The sequence below is a fragment of the Nipponia nippon genome, unplaced genomic scaffold, assembly GCF_047370975.1.
Source record: "Nipponia nippon isolate SJK-2023a ecotype South Korea unplaced genomic scaffold, ASM4737097v1 scaffold_5, whole genome shotgun sequence".
NCBI classification, from domain to species: Eukaryota; Metazoa; Chordata; class Aves; order Pelecaniformes; family Threskiornithidae; genus Nipponia; species Nipponia nippon.
In genome coordinates, this window is record NW_028262369.1 from 71,162,020 (window position 1) to 71,185,167 (window position 23,148).

Below are 23,148 nucleotides of genomic sequence, written 5' to 3' on the forward strand. Positions count from 1 at the left end.
CCTGTCGGGTCCCCACTATGCACCCCTTGCCATTGCTCCTGGGGGCAGCAGGGCTGGAAATATCACAAGGGAAAGCAACCAGAGGAACCAAAATTGTGACTCTGCGCACACCAGTGGCTTATAGGAACCCAGCCAAGTGCAGGGGGTGATTCTTGCGCTCCCAACTTGGAGAGGGTAAAAGAGGCTGCTGCCAGAGGTCCTATGGCAGGCAATGAGAAATTATAGCTCTTCCCAGAAAACAGTGAAGTCCCCTTACCTCTTTCTCTGGAAGAGCAGAAGGAATAACAAGAAGTTTTCTTTCGTTTCACTAGGACTAACCACTCCTCTCCCTGTCCAGGCTATTCTCTTTACCCATTACAGGACAAAATCTATGCTATGGCTGAAATGGCCATCCTTACTCCCTGCAGGTCCAGCCTGTACCCTTTGCCTGCATTTTTGTGTAGTCCTCTGTGCCCTTGAGCCCAGCTGTGTAGCAGTGGGGAGCTATTGCTCCTCCTCCACGTCTGATTGTGTTGCTTTCCGTGATGGGTGGCATGGTTGGGCCGGAGCAGGGGAAGTGGCTATCTGCCAAGAGTAAGGTCAGTACAGCCTGGGAAACAAAAGAGAGATGGGTAGAAATTGCCTTCCATTACTTCTGGGTTAGCACAGGTAGATGCTACCTCAGTTGCTAGACTGACAGCATTATACCCAGTGTATTATCACATTCATTTTTTGTCTCGACTTTTCTACTTCTGCCAAGTGACAACGCCATTCTGCTTTCTCGACTGACCTCCAAAGCAGAATATCCAAGACAATAAAAATGCAGTGTCTGCCTGGAAACCACCCAGGCAAGCGGCCAGATCTGTAGCCCAGCTCTTCACCTCGAGGCTCACAGCCAAAATCCTGCCCTCAGACACAATTCCTCCTGAAGCCAGCCAGAGCAGCAGACCAGCATCTGCTCACCGGATCTGGCCACCAGTTACAGCGCAACCTGGGCACAGGCTGGGCTCTTCGCTGGCGTAAAGCAGCTGAGCTCCACAACTGAGAACAACCTTCATCCTGAGGGTGGAAAAGTGGCTGTTCCTACACGACATGTGTTGAGCAGAAAGTTCAAGATAAAGACAGACAACAAGAAAGATTTTAATTGATTCAAATGAGAGCTACTCAGTAGCAAGCAGAGGTGACTATCATGGCAGAGGGGCTCCTGGGCTGCCTGCACACACAGCTTTGCAATAAACCGAAGCACGAGCAACCCACAGATTGCACAGGTCAGGTCTCCTCTCATGCCACTGTTAGGGGGGAGCTTGGACATCAGAGCACTGAACTTTCTACACATTAATATGGTAGTTAGATATTAAAATGGTAGTTATGCTGAACAAGTATAGCACCGAAATGTTTTTCAGCCACAGGAATTACAGAAGACAGAATCTGAAGACAAAAATGCATGTTTAAGTACCATAAACTGTAGTTGCTTTTGTCCTCTATTTCCTTGCCTAGGTCAGAAAAAGCCTCTGAATATGCATATGGCCTTGTTCTGACAAGCCCTTAAGGATAAATACTTATCAAAAGCTTTTTCTGAAACAGGTATTTCTTGCATAACCCTCTCGGAATGGGAGCTGTGTTATGATACTCAAGTGCTGCTTCTTTCCAGATCTGAGCACCTTAGTCCAGCTCTCTCCTCTCCCGTCTTTAAGTTTTCCCTTCCCAAGGTGCCCAGGAAAGGTGTCGCTTTGCCAGACTGAGGCATGCTTGGAATTGGTAATGATGGTCTGTAAGACCTCTTCAGCAGTGCTCGCTGTGCTAACCTTCCCTCTCATCTTCCCACTAACACATACATTTACACATTTATGGGTATATTTATGAGAAAGAGCAGTTTATTATTCACACGCACCCTCACACCTAGCTTTTCTGCTAAGTTAAAGGTGCTGGAGATGGTCCTGTTTGAGACAACCTCTGGCTTCCTAGGCGAAGGCTGGGAAACAGGCATCGTTTTCACAAGCAGCTCACAGGAGACAGACATCTTCAAGGGAGCTGCCCCTGGACTCTCCAGACCTGCAGCCTCACGGTCAAAGCCTGAGCAACAGCTCCCACAAGCCATCCCGCTGCTTCTGCAACGTGAGCACCCGAACAAAAAGTGTTTCTGCAGAGGTGAGACCATTTATTTGGGAAAACTGCCTATGTCCAGTCTCTCCTGATTACTGCAGTTCCTTCAGCAACAGCTTCATTTCCCCCTTTCCCTTTAGATTTTGACTCCTCAAACTACAGTGCGGTGCTTGCTCTGCTTTATTTTAAGTTACAGCAGTGGTGGTTGCCAGCACCTACAAGAATTTGGGGTTAGTGCAGCCATTATCTGGGCTTTCTTTAGAGGTTTATTCTGAGCAGCTTTCTTCAAACATGGCTTTCAAAATTGTTAAAATGGACCCAGTCTTGGAAAGGGCAATTTGTCTTCATCACCAAGAAAGAAAACATACCATGAACTAATTAGCACTGATGAGTTTTGCTGCCTCATACTTCCACATCGATATGAGTGGGACACCTGGGATGAGAGCTGTGTGTACTAGTGGCATTGCACCAATTTACACCAGCTGAGGCCTGGCCCAGACACCTTCATCTGGTTGCAGAAGGAAGACAATAGTGAGTAGAGACATCTTAGCCACGTAAAGCAAGAAAAGTGTGATGCAACTGCTCTAAAACCAGATAGTTTAACAACCCCCGGCAGCATCTGCTTGCCCTGATACCCAGTCCAACTCACACAGCTGACAACCCACCATAAAAGGGCATCAGGGGGATGTTCATCCAGCAGCCTGGTGGCTAGATACAGCCCTGGCAATGCAACCAATGGGACTACAGGGCCCTTTGGATTTGAGGGCAACAAAGAGAACATATTTCTTCTATTACTGGACACCCCCCCATCATCCTTAAATGAGCACACACAGTTCTGCAATCCTTCCAAAAGCAGAAATGCAACCGTGCCCTGTGCCAGAGCAATTTTGGGGAAGCTCTGCACCACACTAACCATTTAAGGTCAAACAGCTTATTGGCCAACCCAAACCAGCACTCAAAGAGGGCTCAGCTCACAGCTAAGCCTGGTTAAATGCCATGATAGATGCCTTAATAAGCACACGAGCATTTCTGGAGATAGCATGGCTGGATTAACACTCGGTGCTGCCTGCGCCTCAGAAGCTGGGTTGCTGCGGTCTCCATGCACAGGCACCCAGCACACGCTCCCTTCGCTGGCTGCTCCTGCTCTGGGTACATTCCCACTCTCTCCCCTTCCAACACCCTCATCAGCTGCGCATCTTTTCCCAGCCATCTGTGACTGAGGAAAAAAAAAAAAAGTGCTTTTCTCGGTCTGGCCACCCTCAGCCCCCAGGGACTGGAGCGCTGGTGGCCAGAGAGCAGCACACAGCTGCACACAGCGGGGCCAGGGCAGGCTGCTCGGCAGGCACCCACTGCGCTGCCCCTGCCGCATCCCCTCCAGTGCCCGCGCCTCGGCGGGGCAGCCCCGCGCCCGGCAGAAGGACGGCCACGGCCACCCCGCTCAGCTCAGCGCCCCCAACACCACCCAGCCCCTCAAGAGAGGCGGTTTTCCGCCGAAACCGGTAACCGCGGCCGGGCCGGAGCGCGAACATCCCGCGCCGCCCCTCAGCGTGCCGCGCTCTACCGCCGCCGCGTGCACCGCCGCCCCCTTATATAGCGCCCTAAAAATAGCTCGCCGCGCACCGCCTCGCGGGCCACGGGGAGGAGGCGGGAGCCGCCTTGCCGGCCAATCGGCGCCGCCGCCGGCGGTCCGGCACCGCCCCCCGCGCCCTGAGCGGCTCCGCCATTGGGCGATAGTGACTTCAGGCGCGCCGCGGGCCCGCCCCTCCCGCCCCGCCGTTTACCCTACATGGTCACGCGCTGCCTGAGTGGGCCGGGCGGCTGCGCGCGGGGGGGAGGTGGGGCGGGGCGGCCGTGAGGCGGCCGTGAGGCGGCGGCGGCGGCGGCGGTGGCGGCGGGGGGGCCGGGCCGGGTTTGCCGAGGGAGGGTGAGAGGAAAACGGGGGGGGGGGAGGGGGGCGGGGGAAGAGATGTGGTCTCCCGAAAATAGAGAGGGGAGGGGGCGGGGAGGGCGAGGGCGAGCGCGAGCGCGCATGGCCGCGGCGCGGGGCTGCGCGGTGCGCGGCGGCGGGGACGTGCCCCGGTGCGGCGGCCGCGGGGTGCTCGGTGCGCGCCGGCGCCTCTCGTCCTCCTCGGCCCGGCCCCCGGCCCTCGCCGCCCCTCCGCGCTGATTCTCTCTCTCTCTCTCTCTCTCTTTTTTTTAAAGTGTGACTGAAACAAAACAAAGCCAAAGGGACGCTGGATCTATCATTGGTTGATTTTCCTCCTTCTTTTTTTTTTTTTTTTATGATCAAAAACAACCCCCCACCCGAGCAAACAAACACACACAAAAGCAGAAAGAAAGGGTCTTGCTCAGCAGCAGCATGGATGTCTTGGCTAGTTATAGTATATTCCAGGAACTCCAGCTTGTCCACGACACCGGCTACTTCTCAGCTTTGCCATCCTTGGAGGAAAACTGGCAGCAGGTGAATCATTTAAATTACTCCTGTAAATCTCTTAAGCGCAGACAGTCGATGCATTGGGGCTGCATTTCTGACTTTATTTTATTTTTGTTCTTTAATTCAGGGTTGGGTTTTTTTGGTGGTTCTTTTTTTTTTTTTTTTTTTTTTTCCGCGTGGGTAGACCTTTAAATCTCTGTATTTTTTGCCATGACAAACTGAGCAGTCCATTTAAATCTGTCTGCCTTCAGTCCTCTCTGAGCACGCCTGGCAGCACCTGAGATCCGGTGGCATTCTTTAGGGTTTTGTTTTTATGATGACTACTATTTTTATTTTATTTTTGAGCTTAGGTTTTGGGTTTTTTTTTTGTTCTTTTAAACAAGGCTGATCACTTCCAGCCAGTGCTGACAACTGGCAGCTGGTGGAAACGGAATAGATCATTCTTATTTTCAGGTAATTAGTATATGTCAATAAAAATCGTAGCTTAAATCAGAGATGGGGGGTGGGCAGGTGTGTGGAAACACCAGCAAAAGCTTTTAGGCTAAATTCTGTAACTAGGGAGGTGAGTTATTTTTCATTCTTTTTTTTTTTTCCCCCTTTTTTTTCGAAGGTCGGGAGAAACACACACTTGCTGTATCGTAAAACAATGACGCCTTAGGCTGGTTCCAGTAAACCAGTGTGTTTTGAGGCACCGTAGGGTTAATATGTAGACAGAATTAGGATACTTTAAAGATGGAAATCAAGTATTATGAATGCATTAGAATGATGACTGGTGGCATGAATAAATAAGACCAAGGAGAAGAGTAGGTTATAGAGAAAAGAGTTGTATAAAATGAACTATGAGCCCAAATGCATAGATCTATAAATAGTTATCAGCTGCGATACTGAGGGAAAAGGAAAGACAGGCTTCCTCGTTACGGCAGGACATTGTGTGAAAATGCTGTTTCTTGATGTGATTTTCTGGCAGAGATGATACGCCAGGCAAAATTCTGGAAACTAGTGTCTCTTTAAAAGAAAAAAAAAATCCGCTGGTGGGTAGGAATAGTGGAGTGTGGCTGGGATGACATGTGGTGCTAATGCAGCACACGGACCCGTGGCACTATTGGTATAAGAATAACAAGCCACTGGATTTCATCTTGCCAGCATTCACCTTAGTCTTGGCTAGCATAAGGGTAGCGTGTGTTAGGTCTCCAGTAAGTGACAGTTAGGGACATTCATTTAATTTTTCCTTAGAAGTGTGTGTGGGGAGAAATGTGGACGGTAGGGCTTCAGGGGAGCACTCAGGCTGTAGCATTGTCATCCAGCTGGACCAGGGCTGGATCTTTAAAGGTTTCCCCTGGTAAAATTGTATTGGCTTCAGCTTTGTGTGCGTATGTGCACACAGACGAGAGGTTTATTGACAGCTACAGTGCGAACACATTCAGGATTTAATTTGCAAAATGACCGATCCAACTTTGCTTTATCCTCCGAGGGGGAGGGGATGCTTTTTTGTTATTAATATTCAGCTCGCACATCCGTGATGGTCACATCTGCTTTCCTTTTATATTTTTAACATGCTGATTAAACTGAAGAGGTTAATATAATTTCATTTAAAAAATGAATTTCATAGCATCGTTGTTGTTGGATCGGTTGCATATTCAGTTGCGTATTAGTAACAGTCCAGACAGTCCAAAGCGAGATAATCTGTTGACATAGCCAGCATGCTTTAGGCAGTACTGTGTGTGATACTCTGTCTCCTGCTGCCTTCTTTTATGCGTGGAAGAGCAGCAGTTTGTTTTATACAATACAATGTACTGACCCAAGCCCACTGTTACTATTGCAAAATTTAAACTCACACTCTCCTGGTTAAATCCCACTGATTCTCCACGTATGTTTGAAAAGAGAAGTTGAAAATAATTTATTACATTTTCCCTTATTTCCTCTAAAATCCTCCAACCAGTGTCTGATATTTCATAATACATCCTGTATTTACAGTTTGTTTTTGTTCCCCTGTTGCTGCCTGGACTCTCCTTGCAAACAACGGGGAGCAAAACTGATGTATCCGTGGTGGGAGCCGCTGACGCTGGCTGTACAGAGCATGCTGTCACGCAGGCTTGGCAGACCCACTGACACAGAGACCCCAATTTCATTCTCCTGAATCACTTCAAATGTAGCCAGGTCTTGGGGATTTATTTATTTTAGGCAAACCGTAGCAACTTTGGGACAGGGATGTATGTGAACATGTGTGTTTCTAAAGGTATCCCTTAAAACTGTCAGGCTGCAGTCGAGACCCCAGGGAAAAGGGCTGACAGGGCAGTGACTGATCCCTGCAGGAAGCATCAGGATTGGGAAGCAGCAGCTTTAATTTTGAGTGAAAACACTTGAATGGGTCTTGCCTCCGCTCCCATGAAGAGCTCTGGTGCCATACCCGAGGTCCACAGAGGCTCCAGAGCAGTTCTTCTCCCAGCAGCAAAGCAATGCCCCAGGAGATTACTTCAGTCTCTTAAAAGGGGGGAAGTAGTTGTGTGGGCCAAGAGCAAGCTTCCTTATCACGTTGTGAGCTCCAGTTGTTTTCTGATTAGCAGCTACTAGCACTTGATCTGGAGAGGTTAGTCCGTGCCAGTTCCGGCTCCTAGAAGTGGTGTCTACTGTGATACCGTAAAAGGTGCACTTGCCCCACTGAAAATCAGAGCAAGCCTTGGGGTGAAAGCGTTGACACAGTCCTGTCTTCCTTTTCTCCTGAGTCTGGATCACACTTTTGTAGCTGCTGGCTGGGGACTACACAGCTGGGGCAGTTGCTCGTATTTCCGATTGTGAAACACCCATCACTCACTGAGGGCACTGACAGCACAGGCAGGTTGCTAAATGCTTGCATGCAGTCAGCTGATCTCTCCCTTTTTCCCTTCCTACTGCAAGAGAAATGTGAGCAAGTTTGATATCTGTGCTTTTGACAATTAACATTGGAGTTGAATGAGAACAACCCAGCAATATGTACAAAACAAACAGATTTTGTGTAGGAAGAGATTGTCATCTCTTGTGTAGTTTTTTTTTAGGAGGAAAAAATACAAACAAAAAACCCCTCACTCTGCCCTGGACATAGTTTACATTGTAGAAGTGGAAATACCTCAAGTGGAAGGTGGAGCCGAATCCATGATGTGTTTCACGTTATTTTAAAACACATATTGGGAAGGGAGGGCTTGGTTTTTAGGCAGCAAAAGCTTAGCTTCTCTATGTCAGCTTTGAGCATACTCCTTCAGGCAAAACAGTTTTGAGGTCAGGAGGGTTTTTTCTTGGAGTGGGGAGGTCAGGATCTAATGAGTAATTCAAAGCACAACTTCATCAGGAGAGAGAGAACTTTGTTTAGTCTTTGTTTAGCTTTTCCAGTAGTGTTGAGCCGCCACAGCACTGAGAGAGATTAAAGGAAGAGGTAGGCTCTGTGCATTGGAAAATGAGGCGTTCGCTGTACATCAGCTGGCTGGTATCTCGGCATCTGTGTGTTTGCCTGGTGCTTCATCCTGGCTATGACTGAACCCTCCTAGTTGCTCTCTGTCCCTGCGAGCTGACTGCAGTTCAGGACCAGGGTGGGGGGAGATTTCAGCACCTGCGTGGCTGCTGCGGTGCAGTGGGAGGACCTCTGGCCGCATACACCGTTGCTCGTGGGTAGCTGTCTGATGTGGCATCCCTGAGATTGGAACCAGACTGCTGGGAGAGACAGCACGAGGCCGAAGAGCGCATTGTTACCCTGCAGAGGAAGGAAGTGGGTAGGAGGCTGTTTTTGAGGGAGGCGACTGTGAGGAGCGTAACCCGTGCAACTGCACGTGGTCCCACACTCAGTGTGCCAGGCTGCAAGGAGGGGGAGAGCAGGGCTGGGAATTGGGAAGGGCTGGACACAGGGCTTCAGTCTGTTCTGCCTGCTGGGCCTTCACAATGTCATTTGGGGGGGTCGTTAAAAGATCAGTGTGCAGAAGGCGTCTTTTGTAGTCAGATATGTCTCTTCCTAGGGATAACATTTCAAACCACCCCTATTATCCTTCTCCATAGGCCCCTTGGAGGGCTCTGGACTCACCACCCTTGTGTAGAGAAGGGGTCTGATCAGGAGACAGTTTGGGGCTCTCTTCATATTCTGTGTGGGCCATAGGGCAGCCTCTAGCATGGCAGTTCTCGTAATGTCAGAGCACAGGAGCACCAAGTGCAGGTAGATGCACAGGGTCACCGTGTGTGTAGCTGATGCAGGTGTATAAAATCAGCAGGACGTAGGTGCCAAACCCTGGCTTATTCTAAAACAGCCAGCCTTTCCCACATGTGTCATTGGGCAAAACAGGTCTAATTGGCTGGCAGAAGTGGAAATAGCATTGTATCGTTTGCCTGATAAGCATTGCCCGATAACATTTCCTCTTGCCTTGGCTGACCCGGTTGCTCTCAGCTGCAGCAAACAATGATCCTTCCAAGGGAGATGCACGTTTCCTGTAAAGCATAGGATCAAGGAAGCCTTTGTTTTGCTCTTGACTCTGTCGTAGAGCCTTCTTTGCATATTTTTAATCAAGTCTTCCGAGTCTTGGTTTCCCCGTTTCTGAAGTGACTGACAGCAACGATGCTAAGGCATGGTCTTTGTGAGGCTGGGAGGCTGAGTTTTGACCCGTTCTGGCAAAGTGCTTTGAGATCCCTGTGCTGTGTGAGTATCCCAAGGTGACTTATCTAGCAGAACTCTTACATCTTAATGCTGACTTCTGTTTGGCAGACAGGGTCATTTCCAGGCCTATAGGAAAAATTTCCACTGCTACTGGAAAGGAATAAATCACACTGGAGAACATTCCTGCCTCCCCATCGTCTCCATTGTTCTAGTTTAATGGCATAGTTGGCCACTATATAAACTAAACCATCTCTTTTAATATTGCTGTTTCATCTTGGTTCCAGTCACAGTGTAACACATTTCTTAAGTGCTTATAGTACATCATGCCTCTTGAGAATAACTTGGAGAAATGGTTGACTTCCAAGAACAGCCACATGTGTAATGCAGTGTATTTCAGACTCAGCATCGGTCCGTTTATACCTGCAGGCTCTCTGCTTGCTCCATGTGCTGAAAGCATGCTCCTATCACCTTACAGAAAGAGACGGAGAAAGAGAAGAAAGACAAACTTGAAACTGTCTCTATTGTTTCATGATTCCTTAATTACAGACTCTGTTGTTATAAGTGATTATTTCTTGGCATTATGAAAGCGTAGAGCCCTGCAATCCATGTTACAGGTCTTAAATAGCTGATTATGTGTGTGACTTGTATCAAGTGATTTTGAAATGGGGTAAATACCTTTAAGCAGTGCACAATCATGATGTGGGTACTCAACTAGAAAATATTTTCTCTTACTTGTTTGGGATGCTTTAACCTCCCCTCCCCCAAGCCCACATGTTTCTGTATGTCCTATTGAATAGGCAACGCACAGATTAGAGTAGGCTACATAAAAGTAATGATATATAGCTAGTCTGCAATATGATACTTCCATGTGGAAACGGCAGAAGTTCTTCAGTTTCACACAGTAATTTCACACTTAAGCTCTCCAGGGTGGAGGGAAATGGTATCTTCTGGATATTGTCGTATTTTTTGAGGCCTTGTCAAATGACTCTCCACTGAGAAACATCCAGTGTGTTGCTTCTCCGTTCCGCATTGGGAGACATGTTATAGGGAAGTGAGACGGAAGCTGCTTCTGTTTGACTCTGTAGCTGCATATGAACAACCTGGATTGCAATTGCCCTTATAAAACAGAGGGATTTTGCTCATTGGCTGAGCAGCATTGGTGTTCAGTACGTTAAGCAATGGGGTAATAGTACACCTCATCTCCTATCAAGTTTGTCATGTTCTGCAAAGGGAAGAAAAATTGCAGGCTTTTGATCACCACGCTCAAAACGTCATGAAAAGTTATTCACAGGTATTGTAATTGGTGGCGGTTTTCCTTTTTGATGGTAAACCTGAATTCTGGAGAGTTAATAAAGGTGTTTTCAAGAATGGTGCTGAGTCCCTCTTACTTTCCTTTCTGTTTCCCTGGACTCTCAAGTGCCTCCTGCCCATTCCCTTACGCATTCATTTACAATGTCCCCACCGCTTCCAAGCTCCCAGCAACACTCAGGAGCTGGGAGTGCCATTTTTGTGGTGTCTTTCAGGCTCAAGTTGCAGGAATCACCCGCCTGATTTGATGAATTTCTTCTCCCCACAGGTCCTCCTCTTTGTACTATGGGTGCTTCTGCCTCAGTCCAAACGAGTTTGGATTCACTTGAACTGCAGGGTTCAGCTGATTCTGTAGCAAACAAACAAAACAAACCTGCCAGGGAAAGAGCCTCCCCTCCTCCCAAATTTTCCTGAGCAGAGAACAGGTTTGGAGTACAGGTGTTACACAGGTATATTCCCTAGCTTGATGCTGTTGTATTTGAGACTGTCCCAGTTTTCTTCCATTGGCTTCAGTCTTGATAGGCGCTACACATGTTTTGAGTGTCTGAGTTTGGTACCTTCTTGGCTGTGTCTCCTTCCCAGCATTGCCACTTTGAGTTAAGAAATCATGTGCCTGGTTCCCAAGACACTGAGATTGTCTTTAAAGTCACAGACTTTATTTTTTAATTTGATGTTCTTTTTACTTTCCTGGCTTCTGAGCCACTGAAGATTTGTTTTATTGTCTTTTATTCTCAAAAATAAAAAAGCTGGGATTTCCAACAGTTGCTTGATTCCAGCAGCATTAAGAAAATGCCACTATTGTGGCATTTTGAGAGCTGGTAGTAGAGAGGTAGGTGTGTATGTCAGAAAAAGCTCACGTATCGCTGCATTCACCAGGCTGTATTTGCCATCCCTGCTCTGGTAGCAGCTGGAGAGGAAGGCTGCCTGTGAGAGCGGTGTTCATGTCTCATTTCCCTTCTTAGAAGAAATCGTTTCAGCCTTTGTGCTCAAAGATAGTTAGACATCTTGGATTTCATCAGGACACCAAACCTTTGCTTCTCAGTTCTTCAGTTACAAGGTTACTTGGCAGCTCTTCTGTTCTCCTAGGGCTGCAGCGAGGATTAATATTAGGGGTTTGCAATACTTGGGCACAGGAGCTGGGGCAGGAGGGGGTTGCACTAGGCTATGGGGAGACGGGCAGCCAGTCCCTCTGGAGCTGCCGGCCCAAATCCTGCCATGCCAGCCGGCAGGTGCTGAAAGCACAGGACAGCTCCTGCACAGGGAGCCCTTGGTGGGGTGTGGCATTGCCTCTCCGAAAAAACAAAAATAAGGTTCCGAAAGGTAAGCTTAAATCCCCCTTCCCAGAGGTCTGTGTTGTCTTTGAGACAACCTGTGTGTAGCACTAATTTGACCCCTTCTCTACGTTTTTAAAAGGTGTTGGGAGTTGGGTGTAGGAAGGTCGGGCAGGAAGGCATAGATTTTTTTTGTGTAAAAGGTTTAATATATCAGCTCTGATATATTAAGCTGCTCTGATGCTCTTAATCCTTTTACAGCAGGTACCCGTCCTCTCCCTGTTCTTACACATGAAGGATCCTTTCCAGTCCAGAGCATTTCCGCTCAGTGCAACTGTGTATTCATTACATGTGTTATTGTCTGGAGAACTATTAAGATGCATGTGGTACACTTTACAACGTACACTAAAGAGTCTGAGTCATTTATGCACAGGCTGCGTATTAATGCTTGCTGAAGGTCCAGCAGGCATACTCATTTAAGTGTCATAACGGTTTTGAGTATGGTCCTTATAGGCTGTGTCTCACATGTCCTAATCCTCTTGGTTATTTCCCAGCATTGTGCGCCCGAGTGCAAGGCTGGGGTTTAAATCATACGTGGGGGTCAACAGCTCCTACTCTGCAAGGGATGGAGAAGTAGGCAGTGACACAGGCGAGCTTGGGAGACAGTGTGATTGATGGGGAGGGATGCAAAGGAGAAGGATGCTGGCTTGTGAGAGGCTCTTCTGAGACATTCCAATTAGTGTCCTGATTTACAAATCCTGCACTTAAACCTGCAGCCTCCCAAGGTCAGTTTGAAAGGGACACTGGCATAGGGTTGACATTTGACCATGATGGACCTTTGTAAACCAACATGTTCTGACAGAAACTGCAATCAATGGAAGTATCTCCATCTATGTAATTAAAAAAAGCCCTGGAAGCAGGGTTTTTGGATGGGATCGTCTTGCCCACCTGCTGCCTTTGCAGCTCCCGTGCTGCAGCACTCTTCCCGTGCAACTGAAGCGAAGTGACTGGAAATCAAAGTGCAAATGACTGTTTATTTGGATTGTGCGGTGAGGAAAAATGCATGCAGCATGACAAGGAAATTAGATTTTTAAAATGCTTTCACTACTAATAGGCTACTATGCTGTTAGGCATTTGGTTTTAATCCTGACTCTTGAGTGGGCAAAGTTCATTTTCAAGCATGAGGAAAGTTCTCGGGTTTGTAAACATTCGCAATTTCTCCTGACTTGTCTTCACTCCAGCCCAGGAGGGGAATCAGCATTGCGCTGAATTGCTTTATGCTGCTAGGGGAGAAGTAGGGGACTGCCTTTAATCGCCTGCCTTTATTCTCCACCAGGGCTGGATGGAAAACAAAGGTTCCAGCGAGCAAAGGCCACTATGAAAAATGTTTAGTGAGTGGAAGAGTAGAAGGGGTGAGAGGTGCTCCTGTCTGCTTGCTTTTTACACCCAAAATGGACATTGGCAATATCACAGCACTTGGGTGTGATGTTAGAGACCCAGACTTGAGTCTCTGCTTTGCTTGATTCAGGTCTGCCCTTCCAGATTACATCGTGGATATGTGAAATTTCAGTGGATGACGTGGTGGCTCCAAAACCAATATGTTCCAATAAAGCACTTTAGATTGGACAAAAATGTAATTTTTTTGGAGAATGTTTGGTAGAAGTGTTTCAACCAGTTCTACTTTCTAGAAGTTTCCCTGAGGGCCTGGCCCTGTTTTCGGTGTGAGAGACTTGGTTTGGCTAACATCTTCAGCTTTGTTGTCAATTTTAGCCTTCTGTTTCAGGGCTTGCGCCCCTAAAACTTGATTCATTTTTCCCAGCTATTAGTGATTTGGCTAGTAAAAGGTATCCGGACTCTCTGCATCCTGTGAGTCTCTTGCATCTTTTCAGAACTGCAGCCACAACCCTATGTGATGCCATAAGCAATGTCTGGTTACTTCTGGTCTCTAGCCTGGGGGCCTGCTCTCCCTCCCTCTGGGAGAGGGTCTGGCAAGGCGTGTTGATGCACGAGATGCACAAGAGCAGTGCAGTCGCACATTTTCCTCAGCTCCTCGCAACTGCTGGTCACTCTTCTCCCTGCTCAGCTGCTGCCAGTGAGGTGCTGTGCTGATTTGTTGGCGTGGAATCAGTGCACTCACCCTCCCTTGGCACCTCTGGCGTGCCTCTGGGTCTGAGGTGCCCCATGTCCCTGGGTGCAGGGCGAGGTGCGTGGCTCGGGGGCTTTGTTGTTTTCCTGTGGCTGCATAGCGGCTTGAAAGGTGCCAGCTCTGCAGAGCTTGCTGCCTGCTTCGAGCTGGTGAAAAGTACTGAATAATCCTGGTTTGGGGTTTGTTTTTTTTCTTTTCTTTCTTTTGGCCTCCCCTGTCAGCTGAGAAAATTTATGCTGCTCCGAAGAAAACATTCCACTCATCTGCAAGCTACTACAGCTGCCGTGTGAGTAATAAAGTATGGAAAGGAAGAAGGGAGAAGGGAGAAGAAAGATGGGAGCTAGTGTTTCATATGGAAAGCATCAGCCCAGAAGTGGCTTTGTTTCCGACACGTGGACAGTGGAGAGGCTGTGTTTGCTGCTCAATGGAAAATCTGTGCCGGTGAAAAGAAACCTCCCTCATTAATGACTAGATCAGAAAGGGAGGGACTTCGATGTCTCTTGCTTTTATTTTAAAATTTGTCCACATTTTAAAATAGTAAGGGAGAAGCAAAGGGCACTGGACTGACTTGATTTGAGAATACAGCCAGTTTGGGCAAAATAGCTCTTTTCTGTCTCCATCTGATGCTGCTGTCCCAGTTCAGTCTGGTGGTGTCACAGCCCTCCCCCAGCTGTTCATAAGCTGTGCCAGCACCTCAGAGTGGCTGTGAACATCTGAAGATTGCTGCAGATCAGGTTCTTAGCAAGGTGCATGTTCCTTCTGCTTGTTTTTGGTTTCCGATCTTTTCAGGATAGTGTAAAGTCATGTTTCTAGGCTTTCCTGCACAATCGAGGGAACTTGGAGCTTGGTTTTGGTGCTGAGAAAGGTGGCTCTGATGTAACCAGAAGCCTCGGAGAGTTGGGGCTTTAAGAAACATGTGGGGGTTGCAGTCAAATAGTGAGAGTAAGGGGTGTTTCTGTCTGATCAACCAGAGGAAGGAAGCACTTATAGTTTCAGGGGTCTCCAGTATCTTGGAAGAAGAGACAGACTGCTCTAAGTGCTGATGTGACCCAGTGAAAGAGCGTGTAAGGTGCTTCTCTTGCAGGTTTGAGAATTTCAGGGTAAGTGGATGTCACCTGGGGTAGTTTCCTACTGTCTGCCGCAGGAAAACAGCATAGACTTCTCTTATCGGCACATCCCTTAGCTCTCCTGTGTTTTTAAAGTGAAAAGAAAGATCGTTGTATACAACATTTGAAAACAGAAGGGCCTGGCTTAATCCGTGAGTTTTTTTCTAGAGGGAAGGAGTCTTTTTAGTGGTTGATTGTACAGGTCAGGAGGAGCTTTGTTGTTTCTTCCACTGATTACAGGATGAAACCTTTCAGACACAGGCTGAAATCTCTGCTCCAGTGCTTCCCTGGATGAAGATGTTTGCTTGAATCAGTGCCTCAGGAGCTGGGGTGATTTGGGGGTTAAAGAAGGTAATGCCGGGGCCTTGCTCTGCTCGATTCGCATGCCTCCAGGACAGCCTGATCCCATGGCGCCACGCTGTACTCCTGAGTTGGCTGCAAAGCTCATGTTCTCTCTTCACACAGCCCTGATTTTCTGCTCACTCAAGACGGTTTTGTGCTTTGCGAGAGTGACTCCTTTATTACTCTTTCTTGGATGCTGGCAAATGAGTTTCAGGGTACCCAGTTTAAATACTCTTCACTGAGTGTGCCTAGCTTCTCTTGGGCTTTCTGAGCTTTGGTAATTTGTTTAAACCATGAATAAACCCCAGTAGTTTGAGGGAGAACAGAAGAATGCCAGTGCAGAGTTACTTTCCGGTGAGAAGGACTTGGTAGATGGGTGACTTCCCAGGATAGTTTCTCAGCGCTGAGAAGAATACCAGTAGGTGCACAGACCCCTGCAAAGGCTGCATTGGGATTTCTTTTTCTGACATGAGAAATTCATGTTACTCTTCTTTGAAGAACACATTTGAGGGAGAGCAAGGGAAGCAAGGCGTGGGTGGTTTCTTACTCCCAAATACCTCCGGTGCATGTGACTTTTAGAAAATGCTGAATACTCATCTTCCAAGTCTTGAGTGCCTGTCGAGCTGGACACTGAGTGGATGCCCTAGGTTGAAGACTCCTCCTTACTGGGATTGTCTCACATGGATTATCTTCGTGCAGTGAGAGCTATACCAGCTGCAAGGCCTTGTAATTCAGTCAGTGTTTTGTTTGAGCAAGCTGCATCTCTGGTCAGATGTTGTTGCGCTGTGGTATAAGACGGGAATATCTGTCTCCTTTCCATTTCTTTATGTTTAAGTGGAAAAGGTCAAGGAAACCTTTGACATTCAGTCCTGAATACTTTTTCTCTTTGTAAATGGGAAGAATAGTACCCACATCACGTTGGGGATTTCAGATCAGTCAGTGAGTCAGATCCTGGGCTGGTGCAAACTGATGCAGATCTGCCAAAGACCCAGTGGCGATATGCGGATTTACACTGGCCCAGTGTCCACAAAGTCACTTGACACCTTGCAGGAGAATGGTCTGTACAAATCCCAGGTCTTGTCAGGATGTGGAATAAATATCAGGATGTGGGCAGAAAACAGCACGCCCATTTTAATGATTTGATTAAAACAATATTGCTGCTCTATGGCTCTCATAAATGTATTTCCACTGGTGTTGGGGGGAGGAGATATTCTCAAGTGCCGTAATGAGAGAGTACATTTTTTAAAATGTTGCACAATAGGCCACTAAGTTGTGCTCTAGCTATAGTGGCTTATTTCTGTTTTATAGTGAGCGTGGCCTTAGGCATCCTATAAATACCATTTCTCCCCCCACCTTCAGCTAATAAATAATGGAAACTGTACTGGAAAGAAATTTTCTTTCCATGAAAGAGTGGGAGGTCCTGAGCTGCCCTCTATAAAACAAAGGAGGTAGCATGATTTGTTTTCTTTGGTTTTTCAAGTGAAGAAAACGTGGGGGTGGGAGGGAAAGAGAAGATGTTTCTAAGTGCTAAATGTGCTCTCCCCAACACTGCAAGGTAGGATGATGTCTGGTGTGGGCATTGCTTCCCCCAGGACAGTAATACCCGTCTGTGAAATGAAGACAAATGAGAGAGGTTTCTGAACAGTCTCAGTGCATGGGAAGAAGGAAGGATCCCATTCTGTTTTACCCTTGGGCTTTCATATCCAGCAGTGGAAACCAACCTGAAAGTGGATGTAAATGGGTGTCTAAGGGAGCCCTTTGTGTAATTGAGTGGCCTGTGTCATTCAGGGGTCAGACTAAATTATCAGAATGGCCCTTTTTGACCTTAAAATCCGCTTCTGTAAGTAAGTTCGCTTCGAGACCTTTTTGCTCTGTTTTAATGATGTCAAAAAGCTGTAGTGTAAATGTGAGTCATGAAGGGTACCTGTATGTGCATGTATGGGCGGCCAGACATGTTTCATTTTGAGAATCCATCACATGCGTACTGTGTGTCAGGTTGGAAATGTGTCTCAGAGGAGAGACCAGGTTTGTGGAGGTGGGGGCTTCCTCCTGCACTGACTAGAATCAAAAGCAAGTCCATGTCGTGTCGTGTCATGTCATGCCATGTCATGCCATGTCATGCCATGCCATGCCATGCCATGCCATGCCATGTCATGTCATGTCATGTCATGTCATGTCATGTCATGTCATGTCACAGAGAGGGTGTGAGGCCACATTTTGACTGTGGCTTGGCCTCTAAGGTTAGAGAAGGGTCAGGGAAGACCTTGTGTTCAGCAAAGGGGGGTCTTATGGGCTAATTTTGAAGGCAATTGAGGATCAAGAGCAGGGTGCACATGATGAAAAGTCATTTTTGGTCACTGCCTTCATCCAGCAACAATAAACTGTGCATATAAGCAGATCTGGTCCAGAAACAAATAAGCTCGGAGATTAACACTGTTAGATCATGAAATTCTTCTGCCCAGGTGTCATTTCTTACTGTATGCTTGGTGGTGCTTTCCAGTCTCATTTGAAATCCATCTAGCATGAAGCCCTGCTTTCCCTGGAAACCTAATTTAGGGGAGGAATATCTAACAGGCTGTTCTGTCTCCTACCTGAGTCTAATTCCTCCCCCTCCCATATTCTCTCTCTTCTCCAAGAGCAAGTCCATTGCTTTGTTTGGGTTCACCCTCTTCATAGCTGCACGGTTTGTGACGCTTTTTCCCATCTTTATATTAGCTCTTTCAAGGATTTTTGTCTAAATGTGAAATGAGACCCTTGCTCATTGACTGGAGATTATAATACTGACTGTAGAACAGATGTGATAAATAGTAATAAATGTGCATGTCCCTTTCAATTTTGTCATACTTTCCATCTCTGTGTTCCTTCCAATTTTCCTGTGTATCAGATGCTAAGAATGTATCCTCGAAGCTATATTGGTCTTCTCTGTGTCTTATCTGTTCTAGGTCTCTTTTCAGCCTTACCGGATCTCTGCTTTGTATTGAGCGTGCATGTTGTGTTGCTATTTCTTCCATAAATGCATTAATTTGTCTTTTTCCAAATTCAATCTCAAGGATTTATTTCCTGCCCCTGTGTGATTTTCTGTATATACTGCCTTTCTCTGCTGGCATCACAAAAAAATTTAGCGCTTCCTCCTTAAGCCCTTTTCCCTGCTTTTCTTCACAATGAAAGCTTTTTATCAGTTTCCTTATTTTTCCAATTTGTTTTTATTAAGCATGTTTTTGTAGTGAGGGCTGCGATCCATCAAAGTAAACGGAAGCAAAGAAATTGATGCCAAGTTTTTGTTTGTTTGTTTAATGAAACAGATCAGACTTTAAACCGAATAAAGCCAAATTGGTGCTGATGACTTGACTTGATGGTAGCTGGTTCTGAATGCTGGCTCTTGACAGAGAGTTGTGGAAGACCTCAGCATTTTGAAGAGCCTAAAAACACAAATACAACCATGGGGCTGAAAATCACGTGGTGGTATTAGTATCGGGAAGAGGAGGATTGCTGTGAGTTGCTGCTCTTTGTTTGGGAAACAGTATCTGTATGCTGGTTAGTTAGTTAGTTGAAGACCACTGTTTTTGTGGTTGGTGGATGTGAGGTGGGTGTTTAACCTGGATCATGGTTAAAGGGTAAAGGCCCCTTGAATTTTGGTTCCCACCCAGCACACCTCCACCCTTCTTTTCAGCCAAGGGAGGTGTTCCGACGTGGGCAGGGAGCAGGCCTGCCCGAAACGCTGCGGGGTCAGCGGTGGGGTCCCACCACCGTCCCTCTGGAGGGTCCCCCCTCTGCCACCACCCATTGGGGTGGGTGGCTGTGGTGGCCTTGAGCAGGGTGGCTCCCTGCCACCCTGGCTCCGCCACCTTAAAGGAGGATTTGCCAAAGCTGCTAGCGTGAGGCAAAGGAGCCTGCCTGAGCCAGGGAGGGCATTAGCTGCTCTGGACTGCAAGGCACTCTTTGGTTCGCTTGACAGATCACCCCAGGCTCTGGACCTTCCTGCTGTGTTTGTCCGCTGTGCTGCTTTTAACCGTCTCTGCTCCTTTGAGTCAGCTTGGGCTGCTCGCATGGCAAAGAAATACTTTCCTGGTGTTTCAGAAGGTGGGTGATTCCCTTTCCTGCCTGTGCAGGAGGAAAGCTGCTCACCCCATGCAGGGTCTGCCGGGGTTATAACAAAACAGTGGGGCCTTGCCAAAGAGCAATGAGGTGCACAGCTGGCTGCGGGCAGCCGGGCTCTGCTGGTTTTTGCTTGGTTCTGCCTCTGTGAAAACTTCTCACAGGAACGGTCATCTTTCTCCCCTTTATTCAGCAAGCTCTTAAGCTGTGGGTGTCCATGAGGGGTTTTTGTGTGGAACACAAGGACTGTAAAGAAACAGGTCCTAAACCATGTGCTGTTGCTAATGATCCTGCAGACCAGCATGTAAAAAGCCAAATGTTTTAACAGAAATTAAGGAGTGAAAACAAAGAAAGGACCTGCTACAGTGAGGCACCATGTGGCACCATCCTTATAACTTGATGGTGTGATTGCATTGGTCTACATCCTGGGTGTATTCTTCCATCTAATGACTGACTGGAAGAGTTGAAAACAGAGGGGTATGCAGAAAATCAACTGTCCATCCAGGTGTTAATCAGTACAAAAGTTGAAGTTCAGAAATAAAATATAAAGGAGAAAATTGTGGGAAAGCAGTATTCTCTGTGCCTACCTCTATTTCAGTACCAGGGATTGTGCTGACAAATTTGTTCAGTCTGGAGCAGCAAAAACCCTCAGCAGTACCCCGATAAGCCAGAGGACCGGACACCTACAGTCTTGGAAGCAAAACTTGCGAGTTGCCTTTTCGAGGCTCAAATTTGCCAAGAGCAATGACAGAGCTGTTTCGGCAGAGAAAAATACATAGCCTTTCATCCAAGACCCAGAGATTTAGAGCATTCAGATGTCTGTCTGATTTGATGGTTGGGCTTTGAACAGATAGGATGCTTCACAGCCATTGCCCTTACAGAGCAGGGAAGCTGTAGCGTGCCCATTTTACAGGCTGGGAAATTGGGACACCCAAGCGCTAGGTTGTTGGAGAGAGGAAGTTGAGAGCAGAGTTTGAAAAGGATACCAGCTCCCTGATCTCCATTTTAATTAAATTCTTTCTGCAATTGTCTTCCCTGGCAGTTTAACTGGTGGAATCTGGTCTAGCAGAGGAATTTTTGGCTGCAAACTTGACAGGAATATTTTTCTGGGCCAGATCCTTACTTAGTGTAAATTAAGATGACTCCACTAGCTATGATCCCATGAAGCGCTAGCGATTTCCTCCTCCCTCTGAGAATCTGGCCCTGGTTTGCAGACAGTGGGCAGTGTCATATAATTTGTTCTTTTTAATTTTAGTCTGTCTAGACACTTTTGCAGCACCCCTTTCTGGGAGGATTTTGTGCCAGCAGCTCTGGAGCAGCAACACACTTTGCTGGTGAGAAACACTTAGCAAACGCTGCATGGAGGTGGCCTGGTGTGCTCAAACTCGGCATTTCACCTCCCTGGTGCAGGGTTTGGCTTTTATCATCTGGGTGTTTTGTGGTGGAGAGGCGGCAGAAGGGATTCGCGGCAGAAGTTTTTCCCTGTGGAGGGGGAGCGAGTCTGTCGTTTTCCCCGTTTTTGAAGTTGTTTTATCCCAGCTGAGTGCTGGAGAAAGATGACTGGTGCCAATGCAGCATTTCTGTGGTAGTTTTTCTTTCCAGCAATGGATGACACACCTCTCTTTGTGGGTGAGAAGGTCTTTCTCCTGGTTTTAAAGGCCATTTGCTGGTCTTGTGTTTATTATTAGTCATTCCTTCCTCCCATGCTGTCAGTATTTACCACTCAGCCTTTAGCTGCTCTGCTGTGTTTTCTACCACACTGAGTCACCTGGCATAGGGGTGGTACCTCTCTAGCCTCCTTCAAACTTGTCACGAGGCACACACAGGGCCTAGTTTTTACACAATCCTCAGATTTGCTGGCCGTGGTTAAGCAGGTGATTAGCTAGGACTGTTTTTCTTCCCCTTCCATTCTCTTGCCGGTTCCTGAGTTACGCACCAGTAAGAGCCAAACACAGAAAGGCCGTGACTCTGGCTGGGGCTCAGGAGCGTCAGCGATATATACCCTTTTACTACCATTATTTCTGCTTGAATCCAAATGCATTTGACTCAACCCCTAATCCTCATAATCATTTTACAAAATTTGCTAATCATAAAGTCCTGCCTTCTGTTGTTAATCACCTACATTTATGTGTCTGTACCCAGCCCCCAAAAGGAAGGGTCTTCATGGCCGCAGAAAAAAGCCTGAAGGTAGGGATTTTAAAGTCATTAAAACCCAAAATTTCTTTTTGAGAAAAACATAAAGCACACACTATTTCTGGGATTCCACCTGAGCTTGATCAATACTAACGAAGCAGAGCTCTCCCAAAAAAGCAGCTTGAATGGAAATGGGTAAGAGATTCTTTGTGCAATCTTAATGATTTTGAGAGAGACGTTTCCCCTGTGAATTGCTGTAGGAGTTTGCACCCCTTCCCCCACGCTCAGCAGAGGCAAGAACATATGACTATCCTCATGTAAGGTAGCGTAGTGTTAATAATGCTGCTGTATTGATCAAATTGGGCTGCTTTGTCACCAGGGACATCTGGGAGGATTTATTCTGACTCCTAAGGCTGTGCCTCCTAAAGTGCATTTTCCAGTCCTTTCACTAGGCGAAGGGTGTGCTGTGCTTTTTGTCTTAGCCTGCAGGAGCGACACTTTTCAAAAGATTTCATGGTGTCCCACCATCCGCTGCCTCTATCATTTCTGCTCTCAGGGCTCCCACCTCACTCCCACTCAGAGCTGGACGTGTCTCAAGTTCAAATATGCATTGCGGCGAGATCCAGTTGTTTGCCCTTGGAGAGCGCCTGGAGGAGCAGCTGCTGGCTGCTGGAATGTGGATAAACACAGGGTGACGGGAACAGGAGAGGCTTCCTCTTTGCTTAGAAAGTGAGCAAAACATCGGTAAGAAAGCAGCGCAGAAGGAAAAACATGTGCAGGGTGGTTTTGCCCCCCCCCCCCCGCCCCTGCGGCTGATATTCATGACCTTGTTAAAAAGATCGGTCTGCTTCAGAGACTGCACGTGGTCGTTCTTAAGTGTAGGGAGAAACCGAATGTGGCTTTTATTTTTCCATCTGATAAATTGCCAATTGCAGGTTTTACTTACAGAACACTCTGAGTAGTCTGAGAAGAACACGATCACCTTGATATTATATTTATGAGTAAAAATGGTATGAGGCAAAGAAAGCTTAGCTCGCATGTAAAGAAGACTTTTAAGGCAGTTTTTGCTTCCAGGAGTGCACCATTACTCGTGGTGGGGGAGGGACACATTAGCAGGCTTGACAGGAGGACTGAAATGCCATGGGGCACTCAGGGGCTTGCAGGGGCAGTTTGACATCATGCTTCTTTGACAGGTGTCGTGAGCTCGGTGCTGGGTGGTGATGGGACATCTGCAGAGCGGGGAACGGTTAGACACTTGAAATGGAGGAAGACCCCTGAACCTTGCTCTGGTGATGGTGGGAGCACCTCTGGGGCACTCTGAGCAGAGCCCATGTGTTCAGAAGTGCTGCGAAGTATTCTGCAGGGGCTCAGGGTGGCAAATGAGTCGTGCCTGGAAAATTGTGTCCTGGATGTGTAGGCTGCCAATAGTGCCGGCTATAGCTAAAGAAGCACAGTTTGAGTGCATTTCTCTCCCTTTCTGAGTCCCAGTTCTTGGACTGCTGGGTCTGAAGCAGATCCCTCCAGCAGGCCTGGGCACTGCAAGGCATTTTGGCTCTCGCTTCAGCTGTGATATCATGCAACTGCTTGGGAAGCACAACGGCTTGGGAAGCGCAACCGCTTGG

General features: G+C 47.4%; 1 protein-coding gene across 4 annotated transcripts in view; it reads left to right on the forward strand.

Moving 5' to 3' along the window:
- Positions 1–4,174: 4,174 nt before the first annotated feature.
- The window catches only part of KLF7 (KLF transcription factor 7), a 106,280-nt gene continuing 87,306 nt past the window's right edge, over positions 4,175–23,148 (forward strand). For all 4 annotated transcript variants that reach the window (XR_015698741.1, XR_015698742.1, XR_015698743.1 and 1 more), the window contains exon 1: positions 4,175–4,543. Coding sequence is in view for 1 of the 4 variants with exons in the window: in XM_087731507.1 (XP_087587633.1) it covers positions 4,442–4,543 (102 nt within the window). In the remaining 3 variants the exon portion in view is untranslated. The remainder of the gene's footprint in view (positions 4,544–23,148) is intronic.